Below are 21496 nucleotides of genomic sequence, written 5' to 3'. Positions count from 1 at the left end.
CTCCCCAAGTAACATGCAAGCAGGAGGGCTGATGGCTGCAGGGAGCACTATGGGACAAGGTATCACCACTTGGGCTGCCTTTACTCCACAGAGGGATGCACCACCAGCACACCCTGGGGCAGAGGAGCAGGGACTGTGCCTGCTGCATTAAGTCCCAGCCAAGCAACATTTTTGAAACACATATCTACCTTTTTTTTGCTCATTTCAAACAGAGCCCCACTAGCCTTCCCCCCCCCCCCCCCCCCCCCCCCCCCCAGCTTGCTCATTCTCATTTTGCTTCTGATGATTGCAGAACAAAAAGTTTACTCCTACCAAAGTGCCCCTTGAGGAACCACAACTGGTGATGTACCATTGAAAACCCCAAAATAAACAAAGAAGGGAAGGCATAAAACAAATGCCCACAGCTCTTATCAGAGTAACTGCCTCTGTACCTGTGGGAATGGAGGGTCTCGCCGAAGCAGGGCCAGCGCCTCAGATCTGCTCCTGATGGTGCCAGGGCTCAACACAGGAGGGCAGAGCTGGCTGCTGATCAAGGGATCATGCAAAAGGAATTCAGGCCACCACAGCCAAACACCAGCAGCACATTGCAATGGGGTGAGGGTGCTGAGGGACCAATTAATAGGGTTCCGCAGAGAACAGGATGCAGGATTGCCCTCCTGCCCACGAGGGAATGCCCTAAACTCTGACCAGAGCGCCAAAAAACATGCAGCAGGTCACTCTCAGTGCACCACTTGAAGCATGCTGCTAGTCTATCAATCAAATTGCTGCTGGCCTTCTCTACCAGCTCAGGCTCTGTGTACCCCTCTCCTGTGGGGTTGCACACTCACTCATGCCCCAGCCAGGGAAGCAGGGGAGAGCCCAGCACGCACACATCCCCACTACCCTGTGCCTCAGCCACAGCAGCCGCTACAGTCACAGGGACAGCCTGGCTGTCTCAGGCAGGCACCAGAGGCAGCTTTGACTTCTGTCCGCTCTGCAGGGCCCACAGGGCTGCAGCAGAGCTGCATTTACCAACCCATGACCTACATAAGCAACAGGAAGAAGGCTCAGGCCAGCACTGGCTTTGGGCTGCAGAAAGCAAGGGCTGCTAGTGAGCACTGGGGCAGGAGGCGCTGTCTCCCACTGCCAAAAAAAAGTTCAGAATGAACACCACCCCATTTGGCAGCTGGCACTAGATCTCAGCAGCACAGATAGATAAACAACTGAACTTTTTCAACCCCAATCTAGTCTGAAAAAAAAAAAAAACAAAAAAAGCAGCAACCCAGGGCTCAGTTGTACAGATGTGAAGTGTTAAGTGTTTATTTTAGGGTTCATATCAGAAGCCTTTTTCAGAGACAAAGGTGACTGTGCCCTCTGGGACTCCAGGGGCCAGCCATTTCCTAAATTGAGAAGGCTGAAAATGAATACTGTACTTCTCCGTGACATCCCATCAAGCTCAACACAGTAGCTTTACATTCTCCACTCTGCACCTTATAAAGGAAAAGCCACCACCACAAGGCTAAACGAATGTACACACGCTGTTATTGTAAATGGAGCAGCTAAACCTTGGCAATTATTTGCTTTGTGTGGATTTTTTTTCTTCCCAGTAAATGCAGCACTTGAGCTCCTGAAAACCCAGCTTCCAATGGGTTTGTTCCAGCTTTAAATACATTAAACATCTCAATGCAGGACTGTATTTAATTCAAGAATCTAAACACAGGCAAATCTGTTTCGCTGTGAGCATTTCAGAAGTGAAAAGGGGAGTCTCCTTTTTAAAAAGAATTCATAATATAGTGATGAAAGGGTTAAGAATGCAAGAATTCAGACATTCTGTGGAGGGTCTCTAAGAGGTCCATAAAAAAGGAGCAAACAGATCCATATAACAGGAGACAGCAGGAGATCAAGTTGGTTGTTTTTTTTTTGATCCAGCACCCCCACACTTTTTTGCTGGACTGCTGCTAGGTTACTGCTGCTCCCTTCTGGCCTGAGTCAGCAGGGCAGTACAGGGGCAGAGGGAGCAGGTCACGACTCCTCATTGCCAGAATCATCATCATCATAACAGTCGGCATCCTCCTCCTCCTCATCTTCATCATCAATGTCATCATCATACAAGTCGTCATAAAGCAAATCTGAACTGTTGTCATTAGAAGGCACTTTAGTTTTGATGCAGTACTCTGCCAGCGTAGTGGGGACCTTCACGCCATCCTTCTCTGCCTCGGCTTTGGTAGCCAAAACCTGTTTCCTGTGGGGAGGACAACACAGCAACATGAGCAAGGCTGTGTCCCAGCAGCAGCGTGGCCCAACTCCCAGCCTCCCAACCAGCCCCAGCTGCTCAGAGTCAGAGCTGATGTTTGGCTGAAGCACCACTAGAAACTGATTTAGTTCCTGAAGCCCCAGGGCTTGGGAGCACTCCAAGGGTGTTTGCAGCACACATGCTCTCAGCAACATATGAAATCAGTTATTCTATAGGACTCTGCATTAGAGACCTGCCAGAGCTCACAGCAAATGTCATTATGTTCGCTACAGAAGGGATGGTCAAGGATTTCCTGAGATGACTTACTGACTCTGACACTGATTGAAACTACTCCAGTGTGCTCAAAACTGCAATTCCCACAAGCATTTGGCAGCTGTGAGCTCCCACTGGATGCTAAGAGCAGTTGGAGCACATGTCTGCACACTGAGACGCAGCCATAACCCCAGCGCTGCCTGGGGCTGGCAGGGGACAAGTGTTTCCCATCACCCCAGGACAGGCTCTGGCTGCTGCCTCCCAGCAGGGAGGGGAGCAGATGGCAGCCTGCCCCTTCACCCCCACCTGCCCATCAGTCTGCCACACTCTGTTTATGGAGTACATCCAGCTCCACTGAAGCCAAGGGAGCTGGAGAAGACTAAGAACCTCCCAGCAAGGCTTTTTGCACAGCTCAGGTCAGCAACTGGCTGTCCTGCATAGCTCCAACCAGGGCTATATCCTGCATGCCCAGCTAGCAGAGTCAATGCAGATGTGGTCTTGCCCCAGGCAAGCAGGACAATGGTCCCACTGCAGTACAAGTTGCCCACCACTGCTCTACAGCAACCCTGGCTCAAGTTCACATCATCTCCCTACAGCACCTGATGAACCATGAACTTCTCAGTGAGACTGAACAGTACAAAGCTGAGTTTGATTAGCTGGAAGCAAATGCTTGCCAGATTCCCCTGATATTCCTTCAAATTGGAGGGACAAGATTATGATTCATGAGTGCATTAAGCACAGAATTAGTCAGATGCAGTCAGTTTGAATTACATCCCAAGCAACGCAGGCAGCGCTCAAAGGCAAGTGGGGACTTTAACTAGGAGTTACTAGGAGCCAATAGGCTTTGCAGAGCATCATGCCAGATTAGTCTGGAAAAAAAAAACCAACAAAAAACCAAACAAACAAAACCCCCCAAAACCAACAAACAAACAACAAAACAATTCAAGGACAGATCAGCCCAGTCCCCCTGCTCCAGAAGTCTGCACTGCTTCTGTATGCTGAAAAACCTAGAGGGACCAGAAGTGTGCGCTTGGAATAAGACGGCAAAATTCATTTCCAAAGAAGCAAGGACAGTGAGAAGCTGGTTTCAGCAAATTCTGCAAGCAGCTTGTTTCACAGGATTCAAAGCAGGAGGCTGGTAGCACAGCATCACACATGGCAAAGCTTACCTTATGATTTCAGCATACTCCTTGTCTTTTCCTTTACTGTCCCTCCATTTCCTGAACATGACTGATGCATCCACATTGGCAGGAGAGAATGTGTTGGGCTCATTAAGCAATGAGATTACACTCAGTAAGATGGTCCTGAAAAAGGTAATCACAAGAGCAGAGTCAGAGCTAACACATTCACGGATTCTGGATGCCGACAACTTCTTTACGTGATGCATCAGAAACTTGTTTAAAGTCAAAACTTAAGCCAAGGATAATAGTTGAAATAAGAGCAGATATTTATGAAATTCAGACTCTGGCCATCGATGTAGGGAAGGTGATGCAATACAAATCTTGAAGACCTAATCTGACTACAGATCAGTGTTTGTGCACATACTTGGGAAGAGGTGGCAGCTAAAGCTTGGATCAGAACTGAACTCAGCTTGTCCACACTGCCCATGGATTGTGCAGGGCTGGAAGCCTGCTTGGTGAGCCTGTTCCTGATGATATTTGGCCTCCCAGCAGAAAGCCAGGCTTTCCACCTGCCCCCTGCATAGGGAAGAGGACCACTGTGACCTAAGACCATCAGATGAGGCCACACTGCCTTCCCTGCCCCACTGGGTGTTGAGAGGTTAGAGCTGCAGCCAGGTCTCTCCTCTCCTCAGCCCCTGCACAGCTAAGGCTGCCGTAACAGTACACAAGCACAGCAAAGGGAAGACAGCACAGATGTTTTCTAATACCCAGGCAAACTGCCAAGGGCCCAACAGGATTCAGCTGCTGGTACTTGGCAAGTCCAGCATGAGCCAGACACACAACCCCCAGCAGACAGAGTGCTTTCCTGGATTTCTAGCAGCAGCACAGAGCTGCTAGCTGCCCCACTCCACTGGCATTTACCAGGGGCAAACACCACCTCCTTCATCCAGAACTCTTGCATTTTCTACAACCCTTTGCACTTCAGAGATTCACCCCTTCGCTCCTCACACAGTGCCACAACCAGCACAAAACTCAACAGCAATTCACATCAGGCAGCTCCACACACCCAGCCACCTGGCCGTAGCTACCACCGCAATGGCTTCATTTGTCCAAGGTGGTCCTGCTGGCAACAGCTTTTGATTTAGATGGAAGGGAAGAACAAAGACAACAAAAGACAAGGAATAAGCCTTGAAATACAGCAGTACATAGCAAGTGCTTTGCAGAACTTGATTAAAGGAGACTACAGCCCCAGCTGTACTTGCATTGATTTAGGGGCACATGCTGAGCACATCTACCAGATCCTATATCCGGGATATAATTCCAGGAAGTACTTGGTCATTTGTATGCTGAGTTTCTTGAAAGGTTTTGAAACTAAACACTTGTGCCTGGCCAGACTGTTCTACAGTTTATTTTCCAAATTATATGATTGAAAAGAAAAGACAAAAAAAAAAAAAAAAAAAACAGCAGCAGCTCTGGAAAAAACTGTCTGGTCAGACTGGAATGATGGGTAGGAAAGAGAGAGTCTTCTACTTCATCACAAGAATTCTTTTAAAAGCTTTTGTTTCTCAGCAAACAGGCTGTAAAGCCAGCATGTCAGCTCCAGCATCATCACAGCAGCCTTACCACAGAGCAAGCAAAGTCTAGGGAAGGTTGAGGACAGGAATTTGTATCTGGATTTAGCATCTGCTTTACTACGCTTCCATCAAAGTGAGGAAGAGATTGGTGCCCCAGACTCTGAAGTCACTGCAAAGCTACTTAAATACACCAAGGCAACTGTTTATTAGAGGTGACTCTGCATTTTTCATTCCTGACTAGTGTGTTGTATCAGCTCCATCACTGCCCATACCTTAAGAGCTGGAGAGTCTGCCCTGACTCAAACTCTGCTACTGTGGGTAAGGTACAAGGTGTACCCCTTTTAGGTAGGTGAACAAGGTACACTAACAAGAAGGGAAGCCAGCACATAGGATCTGACAGGACCAAAATCACACACACAGTTGAACCATGTGTGACGGAAGACACCCTCAGCATCAGACAGGCTACAGCCTGACCCTCTGCAATATTGTCAGGGATCTGTTTCTCTCTTGGGCAAGGTTGTTCCAGCATGTTGCTTCATACAAGTTGTTTGCATGACAAGTGGGGATTTTAATCCTGCTTTCTTACACCCCTCCACTCCACTCTGGGGAACAGTGAGCTTGTCAGCTGCCATGCCACTTCATTTTAAGTGTTTACAGTGCTGTTGTCTTTAGAGAAAGTCCCTCTACATCCCTTTATCAGAGAAGAGAAGCCAGCAGAGGCTCAAGAAAACAGACCTGTTAAGTGCTTTTTTCTCTCCATGTATCAACAGAAGGCTCAACCACAGATGAATTTCATCCAAAACAGACATTATGTAGACAAGCTGGGGCTCCCAACCAGCACATCCTGCTATATACCTTGTTGAAAAGGATTTTTTTTTGTTCTAGCTGCTACTCACTATCATAGCCTCTCAGAGCCACCTTCAGAGGTGTACTGACAGTCATGTTAGTGCACTGAGCTGGTTGCAGAAATTGTCCAGATCTAAAGGCAGTCAAAAAAAGCCAACAAAAAAAATGGGCATCCTCATGAAACAAAGTGAGACAGGGCATGCCTCAACATCTACCAACATCTTGAATATTCTGCTCAGTTCTGGCCTGTATACCTCAAAGGTGAGAGTGAGACCAGGGGAGATATGGAGAAAGGCAACTAAAATAAACAAAGAGCCTCAACTCCAGAGCCTTGCCACCACTTCCTCAGCTTTATGGGACTTGGGAAAAAGCAGTATTCTCTGCCACACAGATCACAACTGCATTCCTTCACATCTTGCTGGATGTTTGCCATATTCACTTATACCTGCCTTATCTAGCTCTGAGTGATGAGAAAGTACATATTGACTGTGTTTAAAAAAACAAACAAACAAACAAAAAAAATAATGGGCATGCTTGACTCACCTCTGTGCCTGGCAAGGTCATGGAGCAGATTCTCCTGGAAACCATGCTGAGGCACATGGAGAGCAAGGAGGTGGTTGGTGACAGCCAACATGGCTTCACCAAGGGCAGATGGTGCCTGACCAATTTGGTGGCCTTCTATGACAGGGTGACGGCATCGGTGGACAAGGGACGAGCAACAGACGTCATCTACCTGGACTTGTGCAAAGCTTTTGACACTGTCCCACACGACATCCTTCTCTCTAAACTAGAGAAACATGGGTTTGATGGATGGACCACTCGGTGGATAAGGAGTTGGCTGGATGGCCCCACTCAGAGAGTGGTGGTCAACGGCTCGATGTCCAAGTGGAGACCGGTCACGAGTGGCGTCCCTCAGGGGTCCGTGCTGGGCCCGGCCCTGTTCAACATCTTTGTCGGCGACATGGACAGTGGGATAGAGCGCACCCTCAGCAAGTTCGCCAATGACACCAAGTTGTGTGTTGCCGTCGACACGCTGGAAGGGAGGGATGCCATCAAGAAAGACCTGGACAGGCTGGAGAGGTGGGCCCATGCCAACCTCAGGAAGTTCAACCAGGCCGAGTGCAAGGTCCTGCACCTGGGTCGTGGCAATCCCAGGCACAAATCAAGGCTGGGCAGGGAATGGATGGAGAGCAGCCCTGAGGAGAAGGACTTGGGAGTGCTGGTGGACGAGAAGCTCAACATGAGCCGGCAATGCACCCTTGTGGCCCAGAAGGCCAACGGCATCCTGGGCTGCATCAAGAGAAGCGTGGCCAGCAGGTCGAGGGAGGTGATTCTCCCCCTCTACTCTGCCCTGGTGAGACCCCACCTGGAGTACTGTGTCCAGTTCTGGAGCCCCCAACATAAGAAGGACATGGACCAGTTGGAGAAGGTCCAGAGGAGGCCATGAAGATGATCAGAGGGCTGGAGCACCTCTCCTATGAGGACAGGCTGAGAGAGTTGGGGCTGTTCAGCCTGGAGAAGAGGAGGCTCCGGGGAGACCTGATAGTGGTCTTCCAGTACCTCAAGGGGGCTACAGGAAAGATGGGGAGAGGCTGTTCAGTAGGGCCTGTTGCGATAGGACAAGGGGTAATGGCTTTAAAATAGAGGGAGGTAGATTTAGATTGTTGTCATGAGTGGCATGAGTATAGACTGTTTAGTACACAAGCATGCTCCCCTCCCACACCTTCAGCCCTGCTGCCTCCTGTCTGACACTCTGGAGCCTTGCAAAGCCAGATGGGACCTCAGTAGGGCACATATCTATCAGCACTTAGCCCAACAGGTGATTCTCATAGCAGGCTACCAGTTAAGGACAAGTTTTATTTCTGCTTGCTGATACAGCTGAGGAATGTTTTATCCCCAAATATCACCCTTAAGCCCAACATGTTCCAAGAGAGTAAGCACCAAAAACTGCACCATGGTAAGGGAGAGTAGAAATCGGAGAACTAGCACCATGAGAAGTTTCATGTCAATCTTTAGAGTTGTATATAATAAAATACTCAAAATATGTGTGCAATATAAGTAATTAATGCCCAAAGCTGTTTCCTAACAGCTAGCTGAGGCTTGTCATCTAGTCCTAACCATATCAGATGTATGAAAAAACAGTTTAATAGCCATGTGAGCAGAGGGACAGGTGAACATAACTTACTACTTAAGCTCTCCTTTCCTTTTTAAAAATCTGAACTAGAACTTTGAGAGGTTGTTTCATACTCACTTGTACTTGGTAGAGATGTATTGGATAATGTTTACCTCAAGCTCAGAAGGTCAGATTACCAACTCTTCTAACTTCACACAGTTAAGACACCATTTCTCTTGAGCCTTTTTAACCTTGAAGTAGCATGCTCCAGGAGGAACATCAGTTGTAATTTGCTGACTGCTACAATTTCTAGTCTCCTGCCACATTAGCTCTAGTTCAGCACTTTGCAGAGCGTGAGTGTGTGTTACAATCCCATTCCAAGGGTTAAGAATCCAATAAATCCCCCTTGCTAGATATGTGCTATGACAAAGGCTCTTATCAAATAGCTTTCATCTAACTTGGCTTCATGAAATTCAAGTCAAACTATCAGACAACCCTTTTCAAATCATTGCACTAACCTCAGATGTGCTGAGATCTCCAGCTGGGTTTATCAATAAATAACTGACATTTCAAGCTGGGGAACCAACATCTAATAAATCACTCAAAGCAAGCACAATTCCGTTATGATATGCTAAAAATCTACAGGCAGTTATTTTAACTTTAATCTGATTCATTATCCAAATAAAAAGTTAGAACAGGAAGTACCTTAAAGGTTTTTCTACTACATCACTCACTACTCCTGCTGCACACATCACTGAGCTGCTACTTGATGAGTTTTATCAGTTCTTTACTGGCAGAATCTTGTAAAGAGAATGAAATTCAGCTGGTGTTTCAAAAAAGTGGACAGGTTAGCCTTGAATGCCTCTGGTACTTAGTGATCCTTCAGCTTTTTGGCAGGAAGAAAACTACCTGGCTAACTGCTCAAGATACCACACTGCAGGACAGGAGACAGAGACAAATAGTGGAAGGCAAACAGTAGGTAGGATTACACAAAGTTACTCCTACTGGGCCTGAATACTCAAAAATGTTCCTTACCCCTAGTGGTATCTTGGAGCAGTTTGAAAAACCTAAGCATAAGATAACATGGACTAGGAAAGGCTAAAACGTTTGAGAACTTGCTTTAAAAAGCATGAAACCCTGTGAACAGGGCAGAAGTCTCCATATTGTTAGCCCAGCATCAGGACACATAGCACTCCAGTATCTTCAGACAACTTGGCAAGTCTGGTTCCCACTCAATTTAAATCTGAAAGCCCCCAAAGTCTTTAATTCCCTTCCAAACCTTTCCCAACATAGGCTTTAGTCTTGGAGAGAGACAATAGGCCTTTGAGGTTACCTTTGTACATCAGATTCACATTTACCTGACATTTTGGGTAGGGTTCCACCTCTCAGATGGCAGCTCTCCACTTTGTGGGTCATCTACAGGTGGGTGAAGAATTGAAATACATACATCTCCATTCTGCAAGACAGAAACAAAAGTTGAGAATAGCCTGGCTTAAGGTAGAGGTCCGATGACTCAACTCCACCACTCTGGCTACGTTCTGAACAGTTTAACCTTGTTGATATGAACACCCCAAGTGCCAGGAGAAATATGCAAGAACTGGAAATGGTTCTCAATTCTTTCCGGGTCTACTCTATTTATATGCTCAGAAGTTTCCCTTGCTAAACAGAGTTAGTCTGTGAATTGGTACAAAACAATCTCAAGTCAAGAGGTTTAAATAACATAGCAAAGCAAGCAAAACTAGTAATAAAGTCACATAAAACTAAATTGGTCTCCAGGTAGCAAGTATGTCACAGTGATGGAAGTGAGCTTTAGTCACAGGAGATCTAAGTAGGGTTAAAAAAAAAAAAAAAAAAAAAAAAATCTTTTGTTCCCTGTGGTAGCCTACAGGAATTTTTGAATTGAAGGGTTTAGCACTCTCTACTAGCTCAGGTATCAAAACAACGCTTCTCCTGGGACACAAGGAGGTTGAACAGATAGTGCAGGGCAGGCTTATACTGCTCCCCTAGGACACAGCTGTTTGAAATATACCAGATGAAAAAGCAGGAAATACTCTCTGAAGGTTTCACTGAAAATCCCTTCCAGCATACAAGAATATTTTGGCAGCATATGGAAAGCCATACAGCCACATAATCCTCAATTTGTGTTTTACTCACCAGTGTTATAGCCAGAATACAGATTTAAAGCTCCATAATGCCTACCATTTATAAACACTTTAAGAAGCCTGTAAACCTATTTCTCCATCAGCAACAGCACTCTGACACGATTACTTTATAGGAGTGTGGTAGCAGTATTCACCACAGCTGATATCCTCCAGGGGCCTTACTGCAGGACAGGGTGAAGGTGCAGGTGGGGCCTGAGGCTGACCAGCAGATGTTGGCCTCTGCAGGCCCTCTTGGCTTGCTGCCTCTTGCAGCCAGCTACTGCGATGATCTACAAGTTCCCAGAGGCAGCCCCATACCTTCAGGTGATGCAGCCCCAGCTGACAGGCAGCACTCATACTGTCCTTTGTCACCCTGACTCAAGGCGCAGGTTGATGACAGGAATAAGAGAAGCTGCAGATCAGTTCTGCTTGATACTGCAGGCTGGCAGCTCCCCACACACCCGGTCTCAGCTATGCCCTGAGGAACCTCCACAACACCGCTCAACACACAGGAGCCAGAGCACAAAGTAGTGCTGCTCACAGCAATAGCATCTGTGCCTTTGAGCCCGAGACAGTGATCACAGCTACAGATAGCAGCAGCTCACCTGAAGGGCCTCCCAAATATTACAATTCACCTTGATTAACAGTGACATTTGTTTTGTAGACAAATGAGATCTTACTTCAACATTGGATGCTTGTGATCAGTACTCAGATTTCAGCAGCTCTTTAACCCTGCCAGGTATGCTGATCTAGCAAGCCTTCATTATTTTGAAGCAGGTTTTTGTCAAGAACACAACTACACACAGCAACATAGCACCTGGAGCTGCTGAATACCCAAGCGCACACTTATGTTGCTGGAACAGTTTGCCCTAACAAGGCAGTTTCCTTTTTGGGACTCCAACAGGCTTGTGCAATCTAGAAATATTTTTAATATAATTTTAAGGTGAAGTTAACCTTACTAGTGTTTGTTAGATTATGTTCACAACCTATTGTGGTTTTATTAATAATTTCCACGAGTTTACCCAGTTTTTCCTTTAACCATCTCCTGGGAGAATGCAGTGCTGGTGGCTAGGAGAAAGCATCACAACACTTGGGGGAAGTTCCTTGAGTGATCAGGTCAGCAGCATGTGGACGAGCAGATATTTCACAATATGAAGATATAGAGGGAAGCAAGGATGTGAGAAGTTTCCCTCTTGCAACAATCAATGTTACATGTTTGGAAATTCAAGCAGGGCAGCACTGCATCACAGTCTGGAAGGGTAAAGGTGTCATGGGGCCTGATGAGACCAGCACAAGGTTTTGGGGATCAGCACAGTCAAGGGGAGAGCCTTTCCCTATGTAAGTTTTTGAAATATATAAACAAGAAGGATGGAGTATTCATCTGCCAATGGGAAACAGCCTATACCTTCTATTAGCAATGAGAACTGTTATGTAATAAAAATAAAAAAACCAAGTGAATGCAGTTTTACCAAAATTCATCTAGATAACCCAAGTAAACTAGAGATGGGGAAAACCACAAAAGTTACTCAAGTCTCATTGCTCAGTACTGGAATGTCAGCCTTAACCTCTCAATCTGGTCCCACTATCAGATTCTGTACACTGCTACTTTCTTTCCTTTTCCTTACATTGATTTTTTTCCTCCTCCTGACAAACCCTCAAACCTCAAGCCCTTCGATGATTTATTTTCAGTTTCATTTGGAGTTCTCAGTGTCTCATCTTCATTGCTTAAATGTTGTTTCCAAAACAGTTTGCAAGCTGCTTCAGATTCCCTCAGCTCCAAGACAGCTCCCTCTGCTACAAACAAAGTATTTGAAGAGTAACCCCAAAATACACCCATCAAGTTTTGGGTTCAGTTTCTCCTCCTACCTTCAGTTGTTTCTAGAGTCAATTTTCAGTCTTTCCCACCAGGACTAAAGTCCCTTCCAAGACTCATTTTGTACATACCATTTTGGTAACCATTTCCCACTCGCCTCCTGCATGAGAATTTCTGGATTCAGAATCAACATCCACAGTATAATCTGCAAGTCTCAAAGTTGCCTTTATTTATAGATCGAACTCCCATGTAACTGAAATAGAGCCTTAAAGAAAAACATCATCCTCGGCTACATGCAAGATTCTGTGCTAAGTCCAAAACTCAAGTCAAAAGACTGTCAGATAACCAATTTCAGGACATCTTTGGGCTTAGAGCAATCCTCCTTAGCATCCAGTAAAGCTGATTGCTATCCCGTTCTGCACTGAAGTTCAGAGAGGCTTTTGGCCATTTATTACTACACCATCAGTGTGGTTTTCACCATAACATTTGAAGCATGTTCATTCCAGGCTGGACATTTAACAGCAACAACTTGTTAGAAAAGGGCCTTCCAAGCCCAAGGCATCAAACTGAAGCCATTGTTTGTTCACAGCAAGGAAGAGAAGTGACATTCCTGTTTTGAAATGGGCTGAAAGGAAGCCTACAGAACCTCTCATAAGACCTGTGATAAGGTGACAGAGCTACACCAATAGGAATATTTTGGAAGGCCTTTAGCTCCTCAAACTATTCAACCAGTAGTCCTAGCAGGCTGACACTTGTCTAGGATATCCAAAAGTCTAGCAAGGATTTGACTGGCCTCTGCTAAAAGTCAAGTTTTGAGTCAAAACAGGCCTTCAGCTTTCAAATACAGCTCTCTGAAATTTGGTAATTTTGAACTGATTGCTTCTATATAAAGTCATTCCCTTTCTGGGCTGTCCTGGTTTCGGCAGGAATAGAGTTAGTTTTCCTCTCAGTAGCTGGTGTGTTTTGGATTTCGTGTGTGAAGAATGTTGATAAACGCCCTGATGACAGGAGTTGTTGTGAATGAGACCAAGGACACCGTCCTGCTTTCCAAGTCTCGCTAATTTGCAGATGCGGGAAGCTGGGAGAAAGACAGACAGAATAATTGACCCAAACTGGCCAAAGAGAGTATTCCATGCCATCAACGTCATGCTCAGTATAGAAGTGGGGGTTGCCCATGGAAGGGGGCATCCATTCCATTCTGGCACCCATTCGGGCACCCTTAGCATCCTTTGCTTCTCTCTTGCTTGCTGGCATCGTTCCCTCTCCCTTGCTAGCTTGCTCTCCCCCACTTTGCTTGCTGCTCGGTGTCGTTTCCATGATCGCTGCTCGGGATGGGCTGTATCGGTCATTGGGACATCGAGCGGTGAGAAATCGTGCATTGTTCATTTTGTATATTTTGTTTATATTAATATCCTTATATTCTGTTATCTGTGTAGTTTTAGTATTTTAGTAAACTGTTTTTATCTCAACCCACGAGTTTTCCTCTCTTCCCAATTTCTCTCCCCATCCCACTGGGTAGGGGGAGGGTGAGTGAGAAACTGTGTGGTGATCCGGGCTAAACCACCACATGGGCCTAGTTATATAGTTGTACCATGATCCAATTCTGGACTTGACAGCCCACAGCATTAACCTCTGAACATGACCCATACACGCACTGAACTAAGGAACACTTCAAATTGGCTAATAGACATTAAGTCCAGAGATATGTGTTCACTCTGGTCCCAGGGTGACTGGGCTGTATATGATTCCTCCCAAAGCTGGACTCAAGCCCAGCTCTGGTCCTTTCTGCAGTCAGAGCACCCCAAATCCAAACTCCTTCATTTGTAGTCTGACTGCTCAAGACTACTGTTTTCCAATATTTCTTGCCTCAGCACGCAATTTTGTAGGATATACGCAAATTAAAAAGTGTACTTGAACTGTGCACAAACAGCAAGTAGTTGCTTAAGTATCACAGTAGGTTAAGACCCCCCCCACAAGCCTTGATTTACAAGTCCCCTAAAACTGCCAACACTCACGGCATGGCACTTCGGCTAGGGCTGCCTGCTGCACTTGCAGGTATGATAACGACTCCATCCCTGCCTACAACAGCAGCATTTCCTACAACATTTAGATTTAACTGTTCAACCATGAAGCTGACATTTAACACCAACAGCTAATCACTTTAATTATGGCTAGAGACATTTAGTACCTCCAACATTTCCAGAAGTTTAAGGAAGTAGAAAGCCTTCTCATATGCCTGAAAAAAAATTATTTAAAAAACACCTTACCTCATAAATGTTAGGGTGCCACATTTTGGTCAGGAATCTGAAGGTAGGTGGTGAATATGGATAATCAATTGGAAATTTAATGTGAGCCTGGAAAAGAGAAAGATATTTTAGTTACCAAACAGAACAAAAAAAAGGAGATCAACAAGCAACACTGAAAGACATAGTTTGATTAAGGCCATTAAATTGTTAATTTTATATACTAGTGCCCATGTAGCTCCACAGCATAACTCACAATTTCTTATGACCAAAACACTAACTGAACAAGAAAAATGTAAACATCAGGACTGACCTGGGCTGGTAAGGCTCAGAAAACAAGTCAAAAGGCATCTACCACATCCTAATTCAAGAAGCACTATCCAACAACAGTTGTTAAACAGGGTGTCCTGGTTTTGGCAGTGATGGAGTTAGTTTTTCCTCTCAGTAGCTGGTATGTTTTGGATTTCGTGTGTGAAAAATCTTGATAAAACACCCTGATGATAGGAGTTGTTGTGAATGAGACCAAGGACACCGTCCTGCTTTCCAAGTCTCACTAATTTGCAGATGCAGGAAGCTGGGAGAAAGACAGACAGCATAATTGATCCAAACTGGCCAAAGAGAGTATTCCATGCCATCAACGTCATGCTCAGTATAGAAGTGGGGGCAGGCGAAGGTGGGTATCTGCCTTCCTGGCATCCATCTTTCCTGCTTGTTTTTGCTGGCATCATTCCCCCTACCTTGCTGGCTCCCTTTTGCTCCTTCACTTGCCGCTCGGTTTTGTTTTCCGTGATCGCTGCTCAGGACGGGCTGTATCGGTCATTGGGACATCAGGCGGTGAGAAATCGTGCATTGTTCATTTTGTATATTTTAATATCTTTATATTCTGTTATTATTGTAGTTTTCCCTTGTTATTTTAGTAAATTGTCTTCATCTCAACCCATGAGTTTTCCTTTCTTCCCAATTCTCTCCCCCATCCCGCTGGGGAGGGTGAGGGTGAGTGAGAAACTGTGTGGTGATTTGGGCTAAACCATCACACAGGGTAAAATAGATTTGAAAAGCTGGAACTCAAGATAATACTGCTGTCTTTCTGGGTTCAGAAGCAGGCTAAAAGTGTTTGCTAAGGTGAATAGACCTGTGACATTTGCCAGTGCAAATGTTTTAAGTTACTCTTTCGGGGGGGGGGGGGAATTGTTAGATACTTGCTCTACTAAGATCCCAAGTTTCTTTGCCTTTCTTGTGTGAGAGTTAAGCTAGTCCATCTACCTGTGTTCCTAATACTACATTTCTTGTCACAAGCATTTCCCAAGTCAGAATACCATCTGTGTCTGTTTAATAAATCAGTGCAACTTGATGAACCAAACATTGATAGGTGATGACAGTAAACATCACCTTCCAGTGCCTCTGAGTTCAGCAGCCAGCTGTGGGCCAAGACCCACAACTGTCTCAACTCTGAGAGACGACTGCAGAGATCCCAGCACTGGATATTAACTTCTCTGTGCTGTTCTGCCGTTCACAGCAGTCAGAAAAGCAAGCCAGTAGGAAAAAGTGCTGAATCTGGACTGATTAAGTGCCAAAACCATTCCCCTCTGAAAGAGGGACTTGCACACTGCTTGCTGCACTGTGGAGCACAAACCCTTCCCTTAGCACTGCTCAACTCACCAAGAAAGTCTCACCACCAGTCTAGTGTGAGATCTCCAGAGAAGCATCTCCTGGCCCCTGCACCACAGCCAGGCTCGTGTACAACTGAGAACACAATAAAGATACCCCAAAAGCAAGATGCATATGGTGAGAGCAGAATCCCAGGTCATCCCCTTCCATTTAAGCATCTAACCATGCCACTTGGACACAGGGCACTGACCTTGTTCAACAGGACAAACTATGGGAAGTTTTATTCCCAGAAACAGCAGCAGGCAACCAAACAAATTGGATTACTGAGCGATTAAGTACCTGGCTACAGTTTTACTTACAGATTGGCATATGCCTTTGCCTCGCAATCCAAATTTTGAGGCCAGAGTGCCAGGTAGTCAAGAAAATAAGGTTTTTAATTCACCTTTATGAAACAAATTCAGCAGCTCATGTGGCTTTATGTTCTGCACATGCCTGTTCGTGATCCTGACTGTATGTGAGGATGTTACAGCAGCACCGAGTCCCCACCCTGCAGTCATTTGCATGGCATGCTCTCAGCTAAAAGATTTATGATCTGCTTAAACAATCCTAGCCCACAGTAAGGTCAGTTACACAAATGGCATTGCTCCAAGAAGAGCAAGCAAATGCCTCTCACCACACAACTGCAGAAGAGAGCAGCTGCTGCAGCAAGGACATGCCTGGCTCTGCAATGTGCCACCTTGCACTAGAAGCAGAGCAGAGACTTACCCAGGGCAGAGCAGATTCACTTCAGCTAAAGCACTTGCATCATGTAGCTGCACGCTCCTCTGGATCACTAGGGTTTTCCCAAGGAAGCCCCATTCCTATGCTTACATGCAGTTTCATGAGATCCAAGACATAAAACAGCCCAAGAGACAACAAAACTCAGGGTTGAGCTAGCTACAAGATTTCTTGGCAGAATCTTTTCTACACAGGTATAGTTTCTAGGTGACCAAAAAAGCATACTGCCAGTAGTGTACCAGCATTACCATGTTTATATCCCACACACATGGTCAAGGAGCCAAGGGCACAGGTCTCATTCCTCTCAGTACAAGTCCTCTGCTCTTAAGTTGCCTATCCCCGAGATATCCCTGACAATTGTCTCAAGACCACCACTGCAAAGGCTGAGCCTGGAGCACCAGTTACGGTCTTTAAATGTGATGCAGACTTATGCAGAAGCTGTAGATTCTAGAAGACTGTTTCAAACCTCTAAATCCTGTTTTGCAGCCACAACTCTAATAGAAAAGGGCTATCTGCCTGCTTGCAATAACAATCACTACAGAATTAAATAAAGTTGGTGTTTTGCCACATGAACAATGTCTCTTGAGCTCTGGCACTAGAAAATACAACTGGAAAGATATGACAAGAAATCTTTTCTTCTCATGTGGAAGCAACTGAGAACCAAGCTTGCCTATAACCAGTCACATATTTATAGAAGTTGAATTAAGGAATTAAGTTAGCATGAGTTAACAAGACAAGGGTTATTGTTGAGCTAGCATGAATAGGCAGAACAATAGTTCTGGTTTTTAACAAAATGTTCTAACTTGACTAACTGCAGAGAGGGGCCCATAGGGGCCCACCCCTCTGCAGGGGCATGATGTACTAAGACAGTTGCTTTTAGACACGTATACCTCCTTATCTAGGAAAACCATTCAATTAGTTACAATAGACAAGATAAAGCACTAAATTTATGTAACCTAACTGCTTGCTTATCGAGAATTGACTATAGAATGTATGGAATGTTTGATAAAATCACTATATAAACTGACTGAAATTTTACTTCAGCAGAGGTGTGTTTTCTTGGGTGCGGACCCTATGCTCTCCCGCCAGCAAAAATAAGGGTGCTTTGGCTTACAGTATGTCTGTGAATCGATTCCTTTGAATCAAAATCAAAGTCATATTACTTGTTGATAAGCATTGTAGTTCAGCCTCAGTCGGGGCCAGACTACGCAGTCTCTCTCTCACTCCCCCCACCCTCCGAGAGAACAGGGAGAGATAATAGAAGAAAAAAAGACTCGAAATTTGAGATAAGGACAGGGAGAGATCCTTAAAGTTACTGTTATCGGCAAAACAGACTCGACTTGGGGAAAACTATTCATTTATTACTAAAACTAAAGCAGGATAATAGGACAGGGAACAAGATAACCTCCCACCACCCCTCCCTCATCCCAGCCTTAACATTATCCTTCCCCTCCTCCCGAGCAGCACAGGGGAGAAGAGGGAATGGGGGTTACAGTAAGTTCATCACACATTGTTTCACACCGCTGCTTCCTCATCAGGGGAAGAACTCCTCACGTTCCTCCCCTACTCCATCGTGGGGTCCCTCCCACGGGCCACAGTCCTTCGTGAAACTGCTCCGGCGTGGGTCATCTCTTCCATGGGGTGCAGTCCCTCTGGACTGGCTGCCCCAGCGGGTCCTCCACAGGCCACAGCCTCCTTCAGGCTTCCACGTGCACCAGCGTGGGGCCCTCCACGGGCTCCAGGTGGATCTCTGCTCCTCTGTGGGCCTCCATGGGCTGCAGGGGGACAGCCTCCTCCACCATGGTCTTCACCACAGGCTGCAGGGGAATCTCTGCCAGGAGCTGCATTACTCTTCCCTCTCCTTCTTCACTGGCCCTGGTATCTGCAGCCGTTCCTCTCAAGAAAAGTACTTCACAACAGGCAGGCAGACACCTCTCAGAATCTTCACATCATCCAGCTCATCTCCTCTCCACTTCTTGCAGCCGGGCCAAGTTGGGCCCAGTCAGCCTCGTGGCGAGAGGCCAGAGGGTGAGGCCTGCAAGGCCCATGCCTCCCCCTCTTTGCCCCTGCTCAGCTGCTTCACATCTTCTTCCCCCCCCCAGTTTTCCCCTTCTTAAATACATTATCACGGAACATTCTGCTACCAATCGGCTCAGCCTTGGCCAGCAGTGGGTCTGCCCTAGGCCCGGCCGAGTCCACTGAACAAAGGGGAGCGACTTCTAGCAGTTTCCTACAGAAGCTGCCACCTTAAGCCCCCCCCTCACTAAACAAAACCAGAACAGTAAGCAATTTTTAACAAGCCTGCATTTGTTCAGCATATTGAGATGCTGTACTAGAGCATAAAGCAAGTGAAGCTTCTCTACAAACCTGACTTCAGAGCCAAAAAAGCCACTGAACTAGGAAATCCCACATTACAGGCAGTGATTTTTTTATTTTTATTTTTTTTTAAGACACAAGGAAAAACACAAACACACACACCACCAACCACCACAAACCCACATCCCTTTCAGGTCCCTAAGTTGAGATCATCCAGAATTTGAAAAGTGAAACTAAACACTTCTCCAGGGCATTAGAAACAGATCTCAATTACGCCACATCTCTTCTGTAAGAGAAATTATGGGAAATTATGTAAACCCACTCTGGTCTCACTGAATGCTATTTGAGTTTGAGTGGGTTAAGTAAGCCAGGAATTTCCAAGACAAGCTGCAATAGTACTTACAAAGATGCAGCAACAACTACAATTGCAGGTCAGTTTTTTTTCACTAAACGTCTAATTCTAAACATGTAGAGACAAAGATTGAATTCGGCAATAAACTTATTTTTTAAATAGACCTCACAGAAAGGTTTCTTCCCTACAGTTTCACTGATGTAAGGCAAGTCAGCTATCTGAGCCTATTTCTGGCAAGTTCAGGCAGGCTGCTAGGTACTAGAGAGTGGCAGAGTTTTAGGGCAGCTTGTTGTTAGCTCAGTTATAGCCAGACAAACTAATTTAGGAGGACTAAAAATACAGCTCAGTCCCCCATCTGCAAGTACCCAACTGTTACTTCATTCACCATGTGCTTGACTCCTCTACCTGAGCTTCAACCGAACAGAAATACTAATTCAGTGTCCTGATTTTAGCCACTTGCTTGCTGTGGCTCTGACACCACTAAACAAACTCAATAGCCAGGAAGGTGGAGACCACAGTCATCAGCCCATTCCCCCCTTCCCCAATTTATAACTAGTCATATTTATAGTCCTTAGAAAAAGAATAAACTCCTCTGATGTTACATTGACTAGACCAGCCTGGCAGAAGATTCAGCCCTTTGTAGGCATTACAGCTACTGCACAAGAACTTCAACCTCTAAATTACACCACGACACATTATAAGAACACTGTTACCAGTGTAGCCAATTTGTTTCCTATTTTACTGCCTTGCTCCCTGGCATCCTTGTTAGTGACTGCACGACAGGTTTGCTATTTTTCTTCTATTCCAGTAAGGCAAAGCCATAATGAAATCTATGTATACCAGAAAAATAGGATTACTAGATACCATGTTATTTGACTGAAAGTACAAACCTAATGTTTCTACTAACCAGTGAATTAAGTCTCACTTCAGTTGCTATAGATGATTACTACAATGACTGTTTCTGGAGATCTTGCCATGTGCTTGACTTGACACTTGCATACTAATATCATCTTCCTCTCAGTGGGGAGCACTAACACAGGCAGGACTCTCTCCTAGCTTGAGCTATCTAGAAATTCAGTATTTATTCCAGCCTAGCTGTATATGACACTTCTGTAGTCTGACACCAATTTCTTCTACTCCTCTCAGCTGACAAAGCCTAGACCCCTGATGTTTAGGCAGCAAGGATAGGAACAATGAATCTATCCTATCTGCCCACTGCAGAAAGGCAATGGGGGGGAAGAGCACGTTTCCTGGAAAGCCACCAGCATCACAACTGACCTGATTTGGGGAAATCAAGAGCACCAATAGCTTTTATAGCTGCCAATGGAATAACATAAGCAACTACTTGGTGTTTCCAGAAGTGCCAGTTAAAAATTATTTTTATTTTAAAGCATCACAAGTTTAATGCAAGCCCTATAAAAATGCAGCACCAGTGAAACTGAGCATCCTTTGAAAGCTGTATTTCAGTTCAGATACAAAGGAAGCACTTGATTTTTTTTTAATATTTTGTACTTTTCTGTAATTATCTGCTACAACCAGCCCACAGACAAGCTCCTACTGACTCTATGTGCTGGTACCACCAAGGTCTCCTACAGATCACCCACCCTTGCCCTGGTAAAAGGTACAACACTTGCAGACAGCACAAGGTGTCCTCATTTTTCTAAGAGGCATAACCAGGCTCCTCGCTGTGCACATCATCACTTCCCCTAGATGCATGCCTAATGAATGCCTCCTGCCAGCATGCTGCTAACTACATTTAACATAGAATCATAGAATCATAGAATGGTTAGGGTTGGAAAGGACCTTTAAAGGTCATCTAGTCCAACCCCCCTGCAAGGAGCAGGGACATCCCTGACTAGATCAGGTTGCTCAAAGCCTCATCCAGCCTGGCCTTGAACGTTTCCAGGGATGGGGCATCCACCACCTCTCCGGGCAACCTGGGCCAGTGTTCCACCACCCTCAGTGTAAAAAATTTTTTCTAATATCCAATCTAAGTCTACCCCTCACTATTTTAAAACCATTACCCCTCGTCCTGTCACACCAAGCCCTACTAAACAGCCTCTCCTCATCTTTCCTGTAGCCCCTATGAGGTACTGGAAGGCTGCTA

General features: G+C 45.6%; 1 protein-coding gene across 1 annotated transcript in view; it reads right to left on the bottom strand.

Moving 5' to 3' along the window:
* Nucleotides 1-1167: 1167 nt before the first annotated feature.
* LOC147596646 (ubiquitin-conjugating enzyme E2 R2) overlaps nt 1168-21496 on the bottom strand; it is a 60992-nt gene continuing 40663 nt past the window's right edge. Inside the window, exons 2-5 of the mRNA XM_086769732.1 lie at nt 14361-14447; nt 9498-9595; nt 3655-3789; nt 1168-2221 (exon numbers count right to left, since the gene is read on the bottom strand). Of these exons, the coding sequence (XP_086625858.1) occupies nt 2002-2221; nt 3655-3789; nt 9498-9595; nt 14361-14447 (540 nt within the window). The 3' untranslated portion in view covers nt 1168-2001. The remainder of the gene's footprint in view (nt 2222-3654; nt 3790-9497; nt 9596-14360; nt 14448-21496) is intronic.

The sequence above is a fragment of the Chlamydotis macqueenii genome, chromosome W (assembly GCF_036417535.1).
Source record: "Chlamydotis macqueenii isolate bChlMac1 chromosome W, bChlMac1.mat, whole genome shotgun sequence".
In the NCBI taxonomy this organism is placed as follows: domain Eukaryota; kingdom Metazoa; phylum Chordata; class Aves; order Otidiformes; family Otididae; genus Chlamydotis; species Chlamydotis macqueenii.
Note: the sequence above shows the minus strand (reverse complement) of the source record. Positions and strands in the feature narration are given on the sequence as shown.